The sequence below is a fragment of the Telmatherina bonti genome (assembly GCF_933228915.1).
Source record: "Telmatherina bonti genome assembly, chromosome: 10".
Taxonomy (NCBI): domain Eukaryota; kingdom Metazoa; phylum Chordata; class Actinopteri; order Atheriniformes; family Telmatherinidae; genus Telmatherina; species Telmatherina bonti.
In genome coordinates this window covers 27,483,210-27,503,624 of record NC_136628.1, presented here as the reverse complement: position 1 = coordinate 27,503,624, position 20,415 = coordinate 27,483,210, and the positions used below count along the sequence as shown (strand labels likewise).

The 20,415-nt window shown below is 39.6% G+C and overlaps 1 protein-coding gene across 1 annotated transcript; it reads right to left on the bottom strand.

Moving 5' to 3' along the window:
• Positions 1-294: 294 nt before the first annotated feature.
• LOC306761460 (protocadherin alpha-C2-like) lies at positions 295-19,884 on the bottom strand (the record flags this gene model as incomplete). Its single annotated transcript, XM_079247627.1, has 4 exons — positions 295-4,268; positions 10,997-11,082; positions 15,142-15,200; positions 17,344-19,884. 4 exons carry the CDS (start codon positions 19,882-19,884, stop codon positions 3,955-3,957), a joined length of 3,000 nt encoding a protein of 999 aa, XP_079103753.1. The 3' UTR covers positions 295-3,954.
• Between the last annotated feature and the right edge of the window lie 531 nt (positions 19,885-20,415).

Here is a 20,415-nt window from a genome sequence, read left to right as displayed (position 1 = left end):
AAAGAAACTGTCCAATTCAAGCCAGTTGGGAGTAATCCGCTTAGAGCTCATTTAAATCAGATTGATTTTAATCCACTTCATACCAGTTCATTGGATATTTTTATGTTTATTTAGTGAATTAAATCCACTTTAATTTACAAGTGGAAATTGACAAAGCTATAAGCATCACAACACATTGAGATATTTAAGAAAAAAACCTTTATTTGTGACTTCTTAACAAAACACAGATACCAGGTTGATGGAATCATGAGAATCACTATTAACACCTTGACAATGATAAGCAGGTGTACAAAAAAGTTATGAACAGATTTGCACGGCCACAGTCAACTGGTCTGCGCCTTTCACTGCTGCCACACCCCAGCGACTGAGGAACATTCACTATACACAAGCAGAGAATACACCAACTTTATAACTTCATTTTTATACCATTTTATGTTTTTGTCTTTTTTTTTTTCATATTTTTCTGCCTTTTTTTCTGCTCAGCAACTAACAGACATGGAGGGTGAATAAAAGATTCTATTTCACAAAAGTGTTTGATCATATCAAAGCTCAACACAAGTTTAAGGATTGATTTTCTTAGCCATGAAAATCATATGGGTAGAAACAGAAAAAAAGGCATTTCTTAGCATAACACAATTAGCATTATGTATATCTAGAAGATTAAAGTTATTTTCAACAGGATAAAAAATGTGATTCTTTCAGGTTTTTCCACAATTTACTGCTCAGAATAGTGTATCTGTATAGACTGTAGGTATGCGTTAATGTCTGAAAGAGTGCAGGTCTTTTTATGTGTGTTTATATTCTTGGGAATGTCTATCGGAGCTATGTATGTATTCCAATAGACATTTCCCAGTGGAAAAACATATCTATGTATATATAGTATCTATATAGAATCTGTTTCCTTTGCTTATAACATGCAAACAGCCACTTGGTGATCTGACAGCACAGAAGTACACCTGCAGAAAGGGGCAGGGGGGAGGAATTGTGATAACGGGAAGGATTGAGCTGGATAGCAGCAACTATATACCCCAATGGTGATTGGCAATACAATGGTCTAAAGGAAGGAACACTGAGGTGATTTTTTTTTTTTTTTCATCATTTTGAGGCTGTTCCAGTACTTGAGCTTGCAATACTTTTGTGTTCTGAAATGTCAGACCAACTACAATTCACATTTGGATCACTGTCCAACTTCGGCACTTCTTAGCAATTTTGCTCCAGGTGTTTATGAGTTGCAATATAGCCAAACATTTCCCATTTGAAGGTATCGCCAGGTGTGACTGCTGATCTATGTCAACTCTAACTATTGCATCATTGTAAAATCCACCCCATTTTAGAAGTAGAAGGGTTCTTCCGTCTGTGAATTCAACCACCAACCTCTTTCTACTGCTGCTGCACTGTGCTTCACCCAATTTGCGAGGGGCTTTTACCCCACCAACAGTTGGATACCAGATTCTAGCACATCTTCTCATACAAAAGAGGACTGGCTTGCCCAACAATCCCCTTTTCTTCTGCACAGGACCAACACAATTTCATCAACATGAATGCTATTCTCAGACTTCTTGCCACACCATCCTATCATATCAAGCATAACTTGAGTTTTTGCTAACCTTGTCAGGCATCAACACAATGCCAAGCATGCAACCCATGTGGGAGCTGTCAACAATGAACAGTCAGAGGAGAGACGCCTAAGCTCAGTCTTAGCTCAAGTTGAACTAAACAAAGGATTTATATTTGAGTGTGATGCATGGGGTGTAACTCTGTCTGTGTGCACTGTATGTAAATATGAATATACACAAATATCACTGTTAACTACACAGTTCACTGAAGGAGAGTGACTTTAAAAATGTCTCCCAACCATGTTGATCTGAGGAAACAGGAGAAAGAGGGAGGATACAAGCAGCGGGCAAGCAAATCCTACCAGCACTGAGGCATTCGAGGCAGTGGTGCAGGGCTTGAAGAACATCTACTTAACATTCAAAGACAGAAGAGAAGGGATCAGGCTTGAACAGAAATGAGGCGACAAGCATCGTTCCTGTATCTCAGCCATATAATACACTCCCATATTAAGCATGGCGCTGGCTTTTGGGTTAGGAGTTTCCAGAGGCGCGTGTGTATTTTTGTTTTCAGTTCCTGTGTGTTACTTTGTACTGTATATTGTTGGAGAAGACGAAACTGTGTATGTCTGTGTTTGTTTGTTTGTTTTCATGTGAGTAAGCGGCAGAGAATTAGCATTTCTGTACAGTTATGTGTGCGTCAGACGAGGTGTGCTGAATACACAGTGAGACCATATTTCAAGAAGCAAGGTCAGGGGCCGGTTGCATCAGCTGCACATAGGTTCCCTAGTTATATCCAAAGTAGCCAATAATCCCAATTCACGCTAAATTACAAGCGATACCACCACAAAAATCTGTTATTATGTAACCTTATGCAACAACTAAATAATTAAGCAAGCAATAAAGCAGGTGCAAATGATACAAAGTCACACAATTGCACTCACTAACAGTAAAAGCAGGTTTTTTTTCTTTTTTTGCACACAGCAAACAATTTTTTTTTCTTTGCAATTCCATGCCATTTTGCAACCTGTAGGGCCATAGCAGGTATTTCTCATGTTTCCGTCCATTTTCTACAAGTTATAGAATGGTACTAACTGATGTGTCTTTCCTTCAGGCTAAATGTGGTTTTCATTTGATTTTATGATGTATGATGTATGTTTAGCATTATTTACCTTAGTTGATGATGAAAATCATATTTCAAAAGGAATTAAAACTAGTGTTCCCCTTTTTATGAGTTTCTAGATTTACCAAATTTATTTATCCATTTTTTTCTGATTTCTTTAGGAAGTAATAATGAGCAAAAATGTAAGAATAAAAAAGAAAAAGGTCACAAGGATGTTCAGTTAAAAATGGTTAGTTATCAATAATTTGAAGAGAATGGACTTAAACATGTAAAAATGACTAATGTCCCATTCAAGACAAATATTCACCCTATTGATGAATTTTACTTTTTACATCTATCTTTCACTTACAAATCCATGTGTTTTGCACCAATCAGTAACATATTTCTATTGATAATGAACTCTGTATCTTCTCTTCACATACAGCCTTAGAAATCATCTCTAATATCCACTATACAATCAATTTTAAGAACTTGCTAATTACAAATGAACTAGCTGTTACCGTATGAAGCCACTACTTTATAAACTAACCTGGGAACAATTGCGCATAGTTGGTGCAACCCAGTGCAGGTCCTCAGCTTCTGCAATGTGCTATGTAACACTGAAACCGAGCTCTTTATCTGAGTGTGGTTCAGTTCTTCTCAGCCACCTTATTCTCTTAAAGGTGCTTATTGTACACTTATAATATATGTTGTTTCTTTTTCTATACTTCCTTTTTTTTTAATTGTTTGTTTTTTTTTTATACAAAAGACCACATTATCTGAACTTCTACCAGCTCTTCATAATACTGAAGACAAAAGCCCCTTTTTATTGTTTTTTTTTTCAGTTTGGCTTTTACTTCATTCTGACTTGGCAAAAAAAAAAAAAAAATAAAAGACTCAGGCTGCCAGAGATGTCAACACCAGCAGCCTCAGCTGACAATGGTCAGATACAAATAATACACCATTCTGGGTGCTTTTTTTTGTTATTTTACAAACTGGGGGTTGCGGGGCTTGGGGTGCTCCGGGGGTTGGACGGCAGATCACAGAAAGGCTAATCTAAGCGAATAAATTCATTTTGGTTTTAATTTGGTCCAGCTTTTAGCTAAAGAACATTTGAAGTTCGCATGGTGTGAGAGCCAGACCTGATTGAATAAGGATTTGGCCACTGTACAATGTCTATGCAAATATGGCGAAAGGAGGCTCCCCTGGTTGTACAATATGGATTTGGCTTATTATTCTGGCTCTGAAATCGGGATGCTAGCTTGTTGGTAGCTCTGCTTTCAAGTCAACCTTTCTGCTTTAGTCGTCGCCGCCATCATCCTTTCCTTTATCCTTCTTGTCCTTCTTGTCTTTCTTCTTCTTTTTCTTCTTCTTGGCCTCCTCCTTTTTTCCAAAGCTTATGAAGTCACCTTTGTCATCCACAGGGCCTGGGTCATGGCGGATAGAAATGATGGCTGGAGATCCAGGAATGATGAAAGCTTCTGGGGGAATCTCACCAGGTTTCAGGGGTTGAGGAGCGCCATAGCCTTGTGCAGCGCCATATCTGAAGTGCCAGCTGTTGCTGTTGACTCCAGCGCCCACTGGGGGGGATAGCTCTCCACCACCTTCTCCATCTACACAAGTATGAAAAAAAAAAAAATTAGCGACCATGTTAAATTGGGTTACTATTTATATAGTCTGTTTTGGGTTTTTTTGTTTATTTTATTAATAAAGTTGAGATGGATATGAACACCTGCTTTCGTGTCTATACCAACACACCTTCCAGGAAACCAGCAGAAACTCCAGCAATCTTTTGTCAAACATGCAATTCAGTACATGTAACAGCCTACACTCCCTCTTAAAACCCCAGGAAAGAGCTAAAGCCATGCTGACACTACAAGGTTTCAAGCTCAATTTTCCCCCTGAACACAAATTTTTGAACTAGTGTCCCAGATTTGAGGTAAATCTGTGCTCCATCAGCAGACACAACAGCCTGCATATCCCGCTCTCTGACTAAGTCTCTGGTGTGCCATTTAGATGAACTTTGGCAAGAACACTCATGCCTCTTTAAAGTTTACAGCTGACATAGTAACAGACTCAAGAAAGCTAAGCTGTGGTGAGAGTGCAACAGTTTGCTTTCAAAAATCAGGTGAGCAGAACAGCCTGAATCAGTTGTATGACACTGCAAGCTAATGGCAACCTGGAGCTTATCTGCATAACAGCTGTAGATATTTGATCAAGACCAGACAGATGTGTCTGAGATAAAAGTCTGGTGAAAAATCTGCACTGTGTGGCCCTGAGGCACACTTGCATTACATAAACACTCAAAAATGTCAAAACTCCTGAGGAAAGCACTCGTTGAGTTAAAAATATTGTGATTAAACAACAGTGTGATAGTTTGGTCTGAAAATAACATGGTTATAATTGTTTTGGTAAATGTGCAGAGCTCCTGCAAAAGCAAAAGCTTGATGGGTCGCACTCCAAGCCAAGCTGGTTGTAAAATTATTACATGTCTCTGAAAGGGGGCAAAATAAATTATATATTACAAACAGGATAAAGGCTCAGACCATATATTGTATCAATAAACTCTTGTGTTGGTTTGTGATTGTTTGGGTTAAGCAGATTAATGTTGAAGTCCCCAATGACACTACGCACACACATATATATATATATATATACATATATATGTATATAACATTAGGAATAACAATTGTACATTTTTTTCTTTCTTTTTTTTTTTGATTGCTCCTGATGGCATATAACACACACGTACGGCACAACAAAAACTTTGTTTAATAAACCCATCTAATATTAATGGGACTTTAACATCTTAATTACTGACAAGCACTGTGGTAGAGGCAGTCCAATTCACCATAGGCTCTGAGCTCATTGACCTAATCCCCCTCTGCTATTAGCTTGGAATATGTGTTATGTTTTCCATGTATTGTTTTTACTTGTCTATTTGGTCAATGTCTTGACAAAAGCATGATAGCCAAAGGGAATGGGTATTTTCAGGGCCAGGATTCAACCAAAACCACTGAAGGGAATGCTGGAGGCAATACCCTTAAAACCACAGGGATGTTTAACTTGGCAGCATGATTAGTTTTTGTATTTAGATGATGGCAGCATAATCCTACACACATAGGATGCCAAAGACAGGGATTCAACCTCTGGTGAAAAAATGATGCGGAAGAACGAAACCCAGATGGTAAAAAAAAGAAATTGAAAAAAGGACAGAATAAAAAAAATATTTTACAACAAAACTGAAAATAAGATGATGCTCTTTGGGTCAAAAGGTCAAATATGTCAGATTGAAAATGAAAGTGGGTGTTCTATGAGAGACAGAGAGAAAATGAGAGAGAGAGGGAGAGCAAGAGAGTGTGAGCATGAGAGTGAAGCGGTAAGGAGGAGGATGGGGGTGGGCGGGTTTTGCAGACACGGTGCTCTCAGACCCACACCAGCTCCCTCTGCACTGACCTACTTTCAGCCTGAATTTTATTTAGATCAAACATGGACCGTTGCAACAAGATTCTGTTTGATTTTCCTTTGTGGCCTATTTATGACATTGCTGGAGTGCTGAAATGGTTTCAACGACTGTCCCACTGGGATGAACACTAGTTTGAAATTTGAGATATCCATATGCATATTGTCTCGCTGAAGCCTCAGTAATATGCAGACTATGCTATGAGCCGATGAAATAAGCAAAATTGCATTCATCAGTAGTTTTACATACATACCAGTTTAACCATTTTGGTGAGAAAATGGGTAAACTATGAAATGTTATGACATGTTATTGAGCGATGTGTTTCTCCAAATTGATCCTATTAAGAAAAGATTCTCTCAAAATAAGTGTTTTTTAGCACAGCAGGAGAGATCTGATATTTTATGTTGTGTTGTAGAAATATACTAATGATGTAAATTTGATTATTATCTGAATAAACAACAAAATGACCACCAAAACTGAGCCGAGACTAATCATCAGTCATTTGTGGTCATAATTCCCATCAGTAGAGTCATTGCTTTAATGCTATAATGATGGTCTGTTTCCGAGGATTATGACATTTGAGGTTATGTTCTGTCTGACAACATTTAATCTGAGTATTAAGACAGTGGTCTAAACTCCTATTCAAAAGCAATCAGTAGCGAGGAAAATAAGTTTGCTTTACATCTGGGAAAAGAAAAAAGAAAAGAAACTGCTAATGCAGCCACTGAGTTGATGATCTTATGGGAAATACTGTGAAGCAATATGGGCATGAGCCTACTCAGCAATGCAGTGCTTTGCTGTACATAATGCAGCACAATTTAATACAACCAACAGACCACTTCCTGTTACGTGATCCTGCTAAGTATGATTTTTTTTTTTTTTTTTTTTTTTTTGCTCAGCATTTGGAGCTACTTTATACACACTTGGACTGATGGCTGTATTTATGTCCACAAATATCCCATCTCTTGTCCGCATTTATTCTTAAAGTTTATTTTGTGCAATGTCGTAGCCACAATAAGCTGAAACGTGTGCAAGCATTATATACCTGCAGAGTAGTTTTCATCATTATCTGCTGTTAAATATAATTTTATACACATTTTGTTATTCTTTCGATAGCTACTTGAAAATAAAGATAGATGCATAGATTGGCAGAAAATTCTGAGTTAGATTTCATTACCATGGTAACCTGTAAAATGCAGAGCTCATGTTAAAATAAAGTAGCAATTTTATTTGTTATCATTTTGTTCGATAGCTTAAACCAAGTAAATCAGCAACATAAGATGAGATGAAACAATAAGGAGGGTCAAATTCCAAACATTCATTCATTATCTGAGCCACTTCGTCCAATTATGGGAAGCTGGAGCCTATCCCAACAGCGTTTGGGTGAGAGGCGGAGTACACCCTGGATAGGTCATCAGTCCATTGCTGGGCCCCAATTCCAAACATCAACTACATATTTGACATTGTAGGTTGTAGCTTGGCTAAAGGCATCTATGACTCAGTTTCCCTATGGAAAATGAAAAAAAAAGATGTCCATGTTGTACCACAGTGCCTTTCAGTGTTACACCAAGGACTCCTAAACACTCATCAGTCTGTCACAAGCTGGATGAGAATGGTGGTTTTAACAGTCTTACAAAAACTGATCAAAGTGTTGAAAAAAGTCTCCAAAAGTCATTTTATGCATTAACTAAAGCATGAAGATCTTTTTTCTGACTAGTCCATTCTTTTTACTTATTCTGGGATGAGCTGACTGTGGCTACTGTTTTTAAGACATGTTAAAAAATTTTCATTATTATTTTTTTTCAGCCTGATGTGATTGTCAAATAAACAGATGTGTCACCAAGGTGTTCCCCATAAACTATCCCATTGTGTTTGACCTTAGCTATAATTGTGTGGAAAGCCAAGGGGCCAAGATTTCTATTAAAAAAGTGTAAAATGGAGCTTGAGTGTGACACACTTTCTGGAGTTTTATGACTGTCTTCCACTAGTTAGCACCTTTGCTGTCAGATACTTACTGTACTTAGTATACATACAGTTTTAAAGTGTTCCAAGTCTAGTTTGGAACTTTGTGGCTTTTTTTTCATAACTAAAATGTCAATTTTGGTAATAAAAGGTCAGAATGAATAAGACAATGTGACACAAGTGGGTCATTGCCTCAAATGCAGAATTTGACATGTTCCACTTGTTAGTTCTATTATTGGATCATTGGATGTTTCAGTCAGTTCATTACAGGTTAAAACAATTCTTATCAGTGACTCTTTTAAATGTTCTGAATTTTCTTTATTGACAGCTGACTCGGCAGTTTTACAGTTTACTAAACAAAATAAAAAAAAAAAAAAAAAAAGTGTCTGGACTGGTGGCAATGCTGCTAGCGACTATGCTTTAGCAATTCATCTGCCCATGTACATCCGGCCAATCTAACATGATAGCTGATTGTGTTGCTCTAATCAGCTGCGGATGTTTTAAGACATGTTAGAGCATAATCTACAGGAGTAACAAATCCAGACCCCAGACACTGTTAATTAAAGCACTGATATAAATCAGATATTACAATGTGAGTGTATGTGGGTAAAGTAATAGTAAATTAATTCGAGCAAGCAGGTCATATCACTGACTGGTACAATTATGAACAGCTTCCGAGCATCAAGTACTTCCATTTCTCTAAGATACATCTTAGAGAAATGGAATGAAATTTCCCTCGATGAGCCTATATAAAGTGAATAAGTGTCTGCAATTGATTACTGTGTTACTGCTGGTAAGCAGGTCAGCACAGTTTCTTGTGAGGTTGCTATGACACCTGATGATAATATAAGAGTTTCTGCAGGCTTGTTTGGTGTAACCTCATGTCCTACATTTAAAATAGGCTATGTTATTTTCTGCCTTGGTACTGTTCCATCTAAAATGAACGTCTCAGTAGGCTTGTAACCTATGTTTGAACATGATAGTGCTCGTGTATCCTGGTATAATTGATGTATTCTGCCTGACACATAGCTACATGGGTGCTAATTTCCGATAAACCTCACAGTTGTCCTCTTTTTTTCTACCTTTGATGAGTTTTCTTCTCTATTCTGCTCCTTACTTCTGTCTCTAAAAATTCCAGTCAGAGATGTGGTCGGTTTCCAAGGAAACTGCCTTCGCCCACTCCGTGCTGATGGAGGGTGCGGCTGCTGCAGCAATCTCTCAGTTAGACAGTGTTGCTAGGCAACAAGTCACATGGCATTCCCTAGCAACAACACTACTGCAGGAACCTGACAATCCTCTTAACCTTTCTCTCCATCCCCCACACCTCGCTTCCCCCCCGCCCCCCCCTCCATACGTCTCCTCTGCTCTTCCTCTTCTAAATTGGTTTTAATGTAACTATTGTTCAGATTTGTCCCCCCCCCCCCCCCCCCCCCATGGCATTTTTTTCATCACTGATAATAGCTTGTCTCCGCCTCTAGCATAAGACAAATGTTTCCTCATCTGAGCCATGGGTCACTTACATAAACACAGTTTTGAGGGTGCTGCATTTAGATGCACCACAACATGTCGGAGAACTTCATCATGACAATGATTCATGGCAGAAATGAAAATGTGCCAGACAAACCTCCACCTCTTGATGCAGTGTAAAGAGGATAATAAACCTGTAATCCATGGTGTTTGCTTGAGCACTATGACACATATGTCACATAAGGAAATATATTTCCATATGCCACAAAGCACCGCACAACCAGCTTGAATGGTAATATTCAAGTCTTTACGCACATAGAGGGATTGGTTTTTCACCTGCTCTGAGAAACTAGCATGAAGATACATGCCCTTGCTCTATTTTCTACAAACAATAATTTATTTAAAAATGCTTACTAACAACAAAAAAGACATTTTGACATCAACTATGGGGCAACCTTTGATGCTAAAATCTGCGTATGTTCCAATACCTGCAGCCAGATAGCAAGTAAATTTTATGGAAACTGTTCTGAAAGAGGGAAATGATGAGCTAACAGTGTTTTGAAATCGCTCAAGTATTCCAGTCATTAATTTCATTCTTTGAACGAGAGTACTCGCAGATTTTCTCAGTATTTTTTTCTCTAAGCCAGTGCCTCGGATGTAGCACAGGTCATTTAAGAGGCTAGATTTATTTACACTTAAACTCTGTTGCGACATATTTTCAACATTACCACCCACTCAGGACAACTCATTTCTTATTGAAAGCATCTGCTTTCTTCAGGCTGTAGGTCTTCATTCTGCTGGCTGTGCTTAAGGGGAAAATGCAGCTTTTTATCTGTGTCTGCATGAAGGCCCCCGGCTCATGGCATCTCATCTAATCTCTGCATCAGAAACCACCCTGGAATTTAAGCCACTGTAGATATTAAAATATTCTTGTTGAAAACTCATTAAATACAAGTTAAATCAAAGATGATTAAATTGAGTATATTAATATTTCCCCAAATGAGTTACAAGGACAAAGACTGAACAAAGTACAATTCACTTAGTTACTGCAAATTTGATTTGCTAACTGATGATGTGATGTCTGTGTGCTAAATGCATGTGAAGTGACAGCTAAACTTAACTTAAAAGGTGGATAGAATAGCTGCAAAGCTAATTTGAAAAATAAATATTGTTTTATCTTTAGTTCGCTTTCCACAAATAAGAAAACAAAATAATGAATGGTGTTCAAACCTCTTTCTTTCTTCATAGTTCACAGTATTTTCTCAAAAACATTAATAATTCAAGTACTTTTTTTTAACTCTCCAACTTGAAATTGAACCCAGTGAACTTTACAACAAAAACAATTTGATGTAATTTCTTTAGTCTAATACAAAGTATTGTCTAAATATCACTTGTCCTTTGCCAGTGGTACTCAAAAAGAGTTGCCACACAAAGTGCACCACTGCTCACCTGCAGCACTGGATACGGTGGGCCAGTTCTGGACCAGCATCCCCTGGGCTCCCTGCATCACGGAGGCCTCCTCCATGGTGACAGAGCTGGAAAAATCAAATCAGAGTTGAATTTTTAGTTTCCCATTCTACACTGAAATTTGTGTTTTAACCAATTCATTTTACAACATCTGTGTAAAATATGTCTTATTACTGCTTCGCTTGTTAAATCTGCACATGTTTTGGAACTATTTCCACTGGGCTAAGTCCAAATACCACTGGGAGAAATAGAGGAAAAGGATCTGTTTAAATGCTTGCCTTCTCACGAACTGAATTTAGGGTTTTCACAAAGTTCACAAGTAATATTCAAAATTAAATCAAAACTAAATCAAGAGACTGACATCAGGAGTGTCATCAACACTTTCAGACGAGTTGCAGGGCTTACCATTAGGTCTTTACAACGTATCTGCACTCAGACGTGCTAACAGCTTTTTACTAATATTAGCATCAGCTGAAGCCATTTACTGTTCATTACTGCCATTACTTAAGTTGTTGGCCATTGGAAAGTGAATACATTACCATTCTGATGCTTCCACTTGCATTTGACCTTGTTTAATTAGCTGTTTCTTTTACTAAAATATGCAATACTAAATTAAACCAATAGAACTGGGCAGTGCAGCAATGTTATAGCAAGGTCAGACAGTGTCACTTGCAGGAGATCAGAAATTTAGGTGGAAAGTTTTAAAGTAATGACAAATGGCCTGTACACACTTCATTTTTTGTTTTATTGAGGTAGCAAAAAGAAGAGCAACATTAGTTTTGGCCAGGTAATTCTGTCCTTTCTCCAGTTTTAGGGCTTTAAGGTAAACATTAGCTGCCAACTGTAAATCTTTCACATTCAGGGTAGATAAATAATAGTGCTGATAAAAATTCAAATGATTCATTTAATTAATTCAGACTTGAGTGCCTGGAAACACTGAACTGAAACACAACCTATTGGAAAAAAAAAAACCCAAAACAATCACTTTAATGCATAATGAATACAGTTTACTGCATTTGGTATGAAGACCAACATGGGGCTTCTGCAATGCAGCATCAGCCCCATCTTACCCTACAACACACGTTATGTTGATTTCTAATGAATAAAAAATGGCTGCGTTGATATATTCTGAGCAAGTTATGAGTATATGACACAGCTAGGATTGGTGTTTTCTACACTGACTGCATCAAGAATGTGGGTCAGTACTGTTGCTGATTTGGGCTGTGTACAAATTGTTACGGTCAAAAATGCCGGTGTTAGAGGTTAATGTGAACCGTGTCCGTGTCTGTGTGCATTGCAAGTAATGTTATTTAAAAGATGGCAGGAGCAAATGATGGTGTTGATTTATGTTAATCCATGTCATGTTACAGTGGCAGAGACACACCACATAAATTAACACTAATATCCAATTAAATCCAACTTGGATAGAACAGATGACTCCATGACAGATGTGTTAGCATTGTTTCACACAGAATTATGGAAAATTAGTCCGAAGCACAAACATATGGAGGGAAAACTCATCAGTTCCTAATATTCCAGCTCTTCTTCTGAAATTATGTTTTAATTATGTTTTAATTGAACATTTATATGATGAGAGCGTTTCAAAAAGTAACAAATGTAGTTTTAAAAATATCTTTTCATGCTTTTCTTTGTGTCTAACCTCTTGCTCCCCTTAATTTCTCTATGCTCTGCTTTGCAGAGAACAATCATAGAGATTGGATACTTTGACATACAGAAGCTGCATATACTAAAATATTTTTGTTTATGCAGGCAAACTGACAACAGCAATCTTTCAACTCATCTCAAGTAATTAACAAAATAAAATCTTGACCATATGTTGTGAAATGACAGTCTTACCTGGAGTACTTTATAGAGACTTAAAAATTGTGGAAATGTCTTGATTGAAAGCTTGATTAAGATTAGTATCAATAGTACATCTTTTAGTATGTCCATAGATAGTATTTAGTATAGTAATAAGCCCAGATAAGGCCTCAGTTGAACATAAGAGTTCACACAAGTCCAAACTGTCCCTCAAGTGATACACACATGTGCTTGCAGCACAATTGCACATGCAGACACTGATGCATGTGCGCATCTCATAATCTGAGAAAGGTCATCATCAGCTCATTTGTCCTTCATGGTTCCTGCTTAAAGACTGCAAGAGAGGGAAGCGACGCTGTGAATGTAGATGACCTATATAGTATTACACTGCAGAGGAAGAGGGCTGCTGCAACCACTGATGGAGCTGCTCATGTCTTTTCCCAAAGGAAGGCAACAGAACTAAAGCAAAACCTGCAGGGCAACCATCAGTTATATCTGAGCAGTAGTATGTTGCCCCTCTGCCCCTCCCCCCAAAATCCTTTATAACTGAAGATCATTATAAGATACAGATATGTGTTGAATTTCAATTCAATGTCAGTGCATCCACTAAAACATCTGACAATGTCTCACCATTTAGGATCATACAATTATCCATCTGTGCACTTATAGAAATTCAAGTAATTACGCCCAGAAAAATCCCAACAGGTTGCTATAAGAAGAAGCACACATTTCACTATTCTAAAGGTTTTATTACCACAATGACTGTGTAAAAGGTTCTGAGAAAAAAGTATTTTATTGTTTTTTCATTGCTGTTGGACTGAATAAGTTACTAGTTTCCATAGTAATCTAATGTTGAAGCTAGTGACTCATCAGGTCTGCACTCAATATTTCAGCTCAATATGCAACAATCAGTTTGCCAAAGTTAGCACGGCTCTATGTTATTTATTTATTTATGTATTTATTTTGCCATCACAGCTAATCCAAACACCAAACTAATAAATTCTGCAATCAATATGTACTTAATTGACCAGGGCTTGATTGCACACAAAGGTCAGAGGTCTTAGTGGGTCTTAACCATTTTTGGTTTTGTGTACTAGATAAGGGCGGTTACAGGCATGATACAATAAGCCTGTATGATCAGAATGTCGTGCGATGGACTGGTGACCTGTCCACGGTCAACCCCACCTCGCCTGTTTATTACTGGGATTGACTCCAGCCCCCCCGCGACCATGAACTGGATAAGCGGTAGAAAAAATAAATTAATGAATAATTGTATTCATTAAAAACCACACAGAAGATTTTCTTCTACTGGAGAAATGCATCCAAACAAAAAAATAAAACCCCAACAGAAATGGCTGCATCCTTTCCAGATATTTTGTTGCAGAGCTTTGGTAACAACTTCACTATGTGCTTGAAGCCATTTCAAAAGAACTTGGAAACAGCTGTTGCAACAGATTTGAGATTTCTGCCAAGGTTTTCTAAGTGTTTAGTTGTAGTTCAGGACTTGTTACTGGCCACTTGAAAATCCAGCTTTTCCTTTTTAAACATTCATTTTTATGCCTTTATATGATTGTTTTTGGATTGATGCCATGTCATTTCCAAGACCTTGAGATTTTGAAACACTAAGTAACACAATTGGCTTAAAAAAAGCCTCTGTAATCAAATACTCTCTTTTCTTTGATAAATTAAGGGTTTCCAGTGCTCCTTTCTTTAAGGTCCATTTTATCAACTGATAAACATGATGATGGAGAACATCTCTAAAGAGTTATGCCATGGTTTCCTCTGTTCATGGACCATTACTCCAGAAAGTCTGTGACTCCTCTGTGCAAGTTTGCAAACATTAGCCTTCTTCAGTTCAGTGTGCAGAGAATGGTATAGACACACACGGTCATTTCAGAATGCTTCTGGTTTGAAACTTGATCACAAGCTTTCACAGACATGTCTTATTGGTTTTCTATCTAAAGTGTTACAAGATGTTACAATAGTTTTGGGGGGATATTTGCCAAATGCCTTGGAACATTTGGACCATTTTCTTTTGTTGAAGGACGTCTTTTCATGAGGAGAAGCTATGTTTTATTTTAATATGCCATGTGGTAGCAGAATAAAGTGTTTGCTTAACTATGAATGTTTATTTATTTATTTATTGTTGAAAGCTGAAAATGATTTAATTTAGGCTGATAACTGAACAGTTAAGGATTTTTTCTTTAGTTTTCTTTAGTTTTTTTATGTGAAGGTGACGTCTTGGTAAGCAGGACAAAAGGATTTAAGTTTTTTTTAAGAAGATCATAAGGAGTTGAAGTGCTTACCTCTGCACCCCGGCCCTTAAAGATGCAGAATATCGCCAGTCAGCATTCGGGGCTTTTGGCTGCGGAAAAGAGGAAAAAAAGAGAAAGATGTAGAGGTGGAAAAAGAGAAGAGAAAGATGAAGTGACACAGAGAGGGAGAGGAAAATGGGAGGGGGTGGGGGGAGAGATTAGTTTGATCTCACACTGGCAGACCCAGGCTCGGCAATGGCCTCATCAATTAATCATGATGCACGTCCCAATTCAGTATATAACACTGCAGTTGTGTCCCCTATTGCAGAAACACACAGACACACCAACACACATGCACACTAATATCCAAACACATTTAACAACAGGGGCAGGCACTGAAAGGCATATTGACAGTTTTTTGACCTTTCACTCAATGACAGTAAAAAATGAGAGTTGGGGCAGTTACACTCTGTCCCTGAGTGCTTCCCTATTTGTACAGACTCAGGTGTGTGGGTTTGTGTGTAATTGGAGTAAATCTGTCTGCTCCCAATGAACCTGGGCTGAGTGCTTTAAATTCCCAACAGACTCCACTTAAAGATTGTCACTTTTAAAATCCAGTAAGCAACAGCCATCATCACCAGAGCAACCGTATCCTCTATCTCCAACTTGCATCAATGATTAAATATAGTGTTTCCCATGTCATAAAGTTTGAGCAAACACATGTCTTTGAAGGAATGTCTTGACATATGCAAGAATAAAAAAATAAAAAACACCTGTAAAAAATGTCTTTTGAAGGTAATTATAACTGTCAGACAGTTGGCACTATTGCTATGGTTGCCAGGATGTCCATTTATTTGCCTTTGATGGAGCTAAATTTTGCTGATGATAATGTTTTTAACTCCACAAAAACCATTTGAACTCCAAAGGGGGGAAAGTCATTCCCTTAATGAGCTACTCTTCCATGGGCATTAAATATGCCTGACTCTTTCATAATTATTTTCTCATGAGTGGGTACCCATGCACAATATGGAATGATTGTGAATGCTGTACTTTAGCTAATGGTTCAACGAAAAGGTAAGAATCACAGACCTGTTCAGGCATCAGCAAATGTCCAAGATACAGATGGCACACTTTGTTATTCATATCAGTTCAGAGGGGAGTATTTTTTCTGCTGGTAAACCCAGTCTCTTTCAATAAAATCTAATCTGCAAGGCTGAGGAACAGAGGCTGGAGGTTAATCTAATTTGTGCTGCCACACTGCTGCTCTTGTCTGTGTAGGAACTAATGTACCACTGACTGGCCTCTGGTCATTAGGTTGATGCATTTAACTGTCATCCTAGACTCAGAAAATCTCTGCTTTTACAATTTGATATGAAAAAAGGAGATAAATTTAACACAAATGTTAAAAAAAGTTGGAAAATTCCACTATTAAGTGCAATGTGTATGTTAACTGTGTGCCTAGCTGGTACGTTAACTATTATACATGAATCTAATTTGTAATCTAAAAGACACTCAATCTTTAGCACTGTAAACATAGCAGGTTACATGATTTTGATGTTTTGTTCACCTGGAAGTCTAGCAGAGCAAGGAAATGTCATCATTCTCATACAAGAGCAGGCCTACAGGACCACAAACACAACAAAGAAATACACTTAACCCTACTTCTTAGATACAACATCAGACAGAAGAAGCTCGTCTTGTTGTGGCTTTGACCGGGTTATTCAAGTCCAACTACTTTAGCGTAACCGCTCCATTTTTCTCACTCACACATACATGTCAACAAGCACAGACTAAATAAAACCATATCTGAGCTACTAGTGGAGACAATACATGAAGCGTTGGAGGTGTAAATGTGATGACAACTTCAAACTGAAACACCAGTCTTTGAATCATCAGCTGCAACACCGGCCCCCTTGAAAAGCATCAAAACTGACACTAATTCAGTGTGAGTGCTGAGCTTGGCAAGACTGTGTGACTGTACAGTACGAGTGGGAAGTGAACAAAGAGAATGAACTGCAGGAGGGGATCAAACTTGACATACAGAAAATGTCACGTCTCTGCAGGAGGACAAATAATGCTGACAATGAAAAAAGATGCATACTGCAGCAATAATCATCATGACAAATAGTGTATGGAATTAAATATTGTTTGCTGCTGAACTAAATTTACATACACAGCTACTGCTAACAGAATGATTCATGGCCTTCTAGTCGTGTGGGCATAAGTAAACATGAGTAAATATGAATGACACACCTCTGGGCAGATTTGCAGCGAGGCATCTGGCATACTCAGTCTTCTAACAAATCCACTTCCACTGGTGAAGAAACGATCAGCACCGCTGCCCCAGGTACCACTGATGGGCCGACCTGTGTTGTAGAACATGAAAGTATCGCTGCCAGAGGTGGCTGTCAGGCAGGTCTTGTAGCAGTATGTCTTTGTTAGGGAGCCATTCCCACGCACTTCAATGTAATGTGGCTCCACTTTAAGGTCTCTCCGAAGCACCACGTTGTTATTAGGCTGTCCGGCGGCTCCGCCACCGCCTGCCCCACCAGCACTTACGCTGGCACTCCCACCGTCTGGAGGGGGTTTCTGTGATACGCAGCAAGGGGAGCAGGACCCAGGCTGGGTGCAGTAGGCATGACAGCGGACGATGGCCAACACCACCACAGTGACCAAGAAAACAAAGGTTGTTGCGCTCAAAGCCACAATCAAATAAAGAGTGACGTTGGATAACAGTAGTGTGCTGTGAGGTCGCATGGTCCTCTTGGGGTCAGGAGTCACTTTGGGTGGCGCCTCCATAACAGCCACGTTGATGGTGGCGGTGGAGGAGAGCGCCGGCTGGCCGTGGTCTTTAACAACAACAGTCAGAGCAAATGATGTGGAGTTGTCCTCCAGGATCCTCCGGGTGGTCCTGATCTCTCCTGTGTGCTCATGAACTTTAAACAAGTCCAAGTCAGTAGCAGTTTCTAGCACATAGACTAGCCAAGCATTTGGACCAGCATCAGCATCATATGCCACCACTTTGGTCACCAAGGCACCAGGCTCTGCGTTCTTTTGCACCGTCTCCAATGAGCGGGTCCCGTTGCCAGGAGGGTTCACTATCAGAGGAGCGTGGTCGTTCTGATCCATTATATAGATGTAGACGGTGGCAACTCGGCTGAGAGGAGGAATGCCCCCATCCTGGGCTTTGACCTGGAAGTGAAACTCTCTCAGTGACTCATAGTCAAAGGCTCGCAGGGCATAAGCCTCCCCTGTATCGGCCTTCACAGACACATATGAGGTGACAGGAATGCCGTGGTTGTTGTCATTTAGCACTGTGTAGGTGATGCGTGCATTCTCTTTGATGTCTGCATCCTGCGCTTTCACGGTGCACAAAGACGCCCCGGGACCGTTGTTTTCAGTCACATAGACTGTGTAGGAAGTCTGCTCAAAGCGTGGTGGGTTGTCATTAACGTCAGCCACGTCCACCTGTATGGTCTTCTGGGAAGACAAGGGAGGATTTCCTCCATCTGTGGCACTCAGAGTGACATTGTAGGCATCAGTGGTCTCACGGTCCAGGAAGGCTGAGGTAACCAGGGTGTAGTAGTTTCTGAATGACTTGATCTTGAATGGAAGGCCTGCTGGGATCTCTAAGCTCACCTGCTTGTTGGCGCCAGAGTCTCGATCAGTAACGCTAATGAGGGCCACAACTGTGTCTGCACGGGCGTCCTCCCTCACAGGGCTTGACAGAGACGACAGCACTATCTGAGGGACGTTGTCATTCACATCCACCACCTCTACTACTACCTTACAGTGTGCTGCCACGGCCCCAGGGCCCTTATCCATCGCCTGTATGTACATCTCATAGGAGTTGGTCTCTTCATAATCAACATTGCTCTTCACTCGTATTTCTCCACTGTTGGTGTCCATGCTGAACATCTGCCTGACTCTCTCTGGAGTGTAGCTGCTGAAAGAGTAATACACCTCACCGTTTGTTCCCTCATCCAGGTCGGTTGCATTCAGTTTTATCACCAGGGAGTCTTTGGGCGAGTTTTCCAACAATTTCACCTTGTACACCGAGCTGTCAAAAGACGGAACATTGTCATTTGAGTCCAGGACTCGGACGTTGATTTTGGCCGTCCCTGTTTTGTCCGGTGTTCCACCATCCACAGCACTTAAAATTAACTGGTGATAAGGCGTCTGCTCGCGATCAAGGGGCTTTTTGAGCACAAGCTCGATGTGCTTTGTGTTAAGGGAGGGTTTGTTTGATGCCAGCGCGAAATGGTCGTTTGTGCTCAACTGATACACACGGACTGAATTGGTCCCAACATCTGGATCTTGGGCGTTTTCAATCGGGTAACGAGACCCAGGCAGAGCAGATTCTGTTATTTCTAATTGATACTCATCTCGGGGGAACTGCGGCGCATTGTCATTAGCATCCACGATCTCCACTTCGACGTGGTGTATCTCAGTGGGATTTTCGACCAGCACCTCCAGATTAATAAGGCAGGTGCTGGATTGGTCACACAGCAATTCTCTGTCGATCCTTTCATTGACGAGTAATTTCCCATTTTTGGGGTTGACAATCACGTAGCGTTTGCCACTGTTGGAGGTTAACTTGATTTTTCTGGAGGCGAGCTTTCGAATATCCAGCCCCAGATCGTGCGCCAGATCACCGACCAGTGCCCCGTTTTCTAATTCTTCCGTTACAGAATATCGCAACTGTCCAAACGAAAGGCCACAAAATAAGGAAAACAGCACGAAATAAAAAGGCACATTACTCCCTATCCAGTTGCATATCCCCGCAACAGCCATTGCAAGCTCACAAGATCCGCAGACGGATTAAACGCAGCCCTCCGCCTTTTTTGCTTGCAGTATCTTGCATCCCAGCACCTCATTAAAGTGCGCTAATTGGTCTCCCTGTAAATGGAACAGAAGCGGCTCATCCATTGCTTTACCCGGCTCAGGTGAATCCTCTCCAGTGCACCCATATTTCCTTTGTCCGTGATGCGCTTTTTTTTTTTTTTTATTTCCTCCCTCGTCTTCAATGCGCGCTGCTGACGGGTGTGTTTCCCTGCTGCTGGAGCTGTGAGAAAGTCAAGACGTGCAGAATCTATACACACAAAACCGGAAAAGGATGGTGAACACTTCAAATTAACATAGATATTTTAAAAATCACAGAAAGAACCGGGAGAAGAGAAAGGAGGATGTCATATCATATTCTGATAAAAATGCTCATTATTACGCTTTGAAAGTTAGTATTATAACAAATCCAGAAATAATGCCCCTTATTAAACATTGATAAACCAGAGTTAGGTGATAGTAGCCTTATTTTGAACACACAAC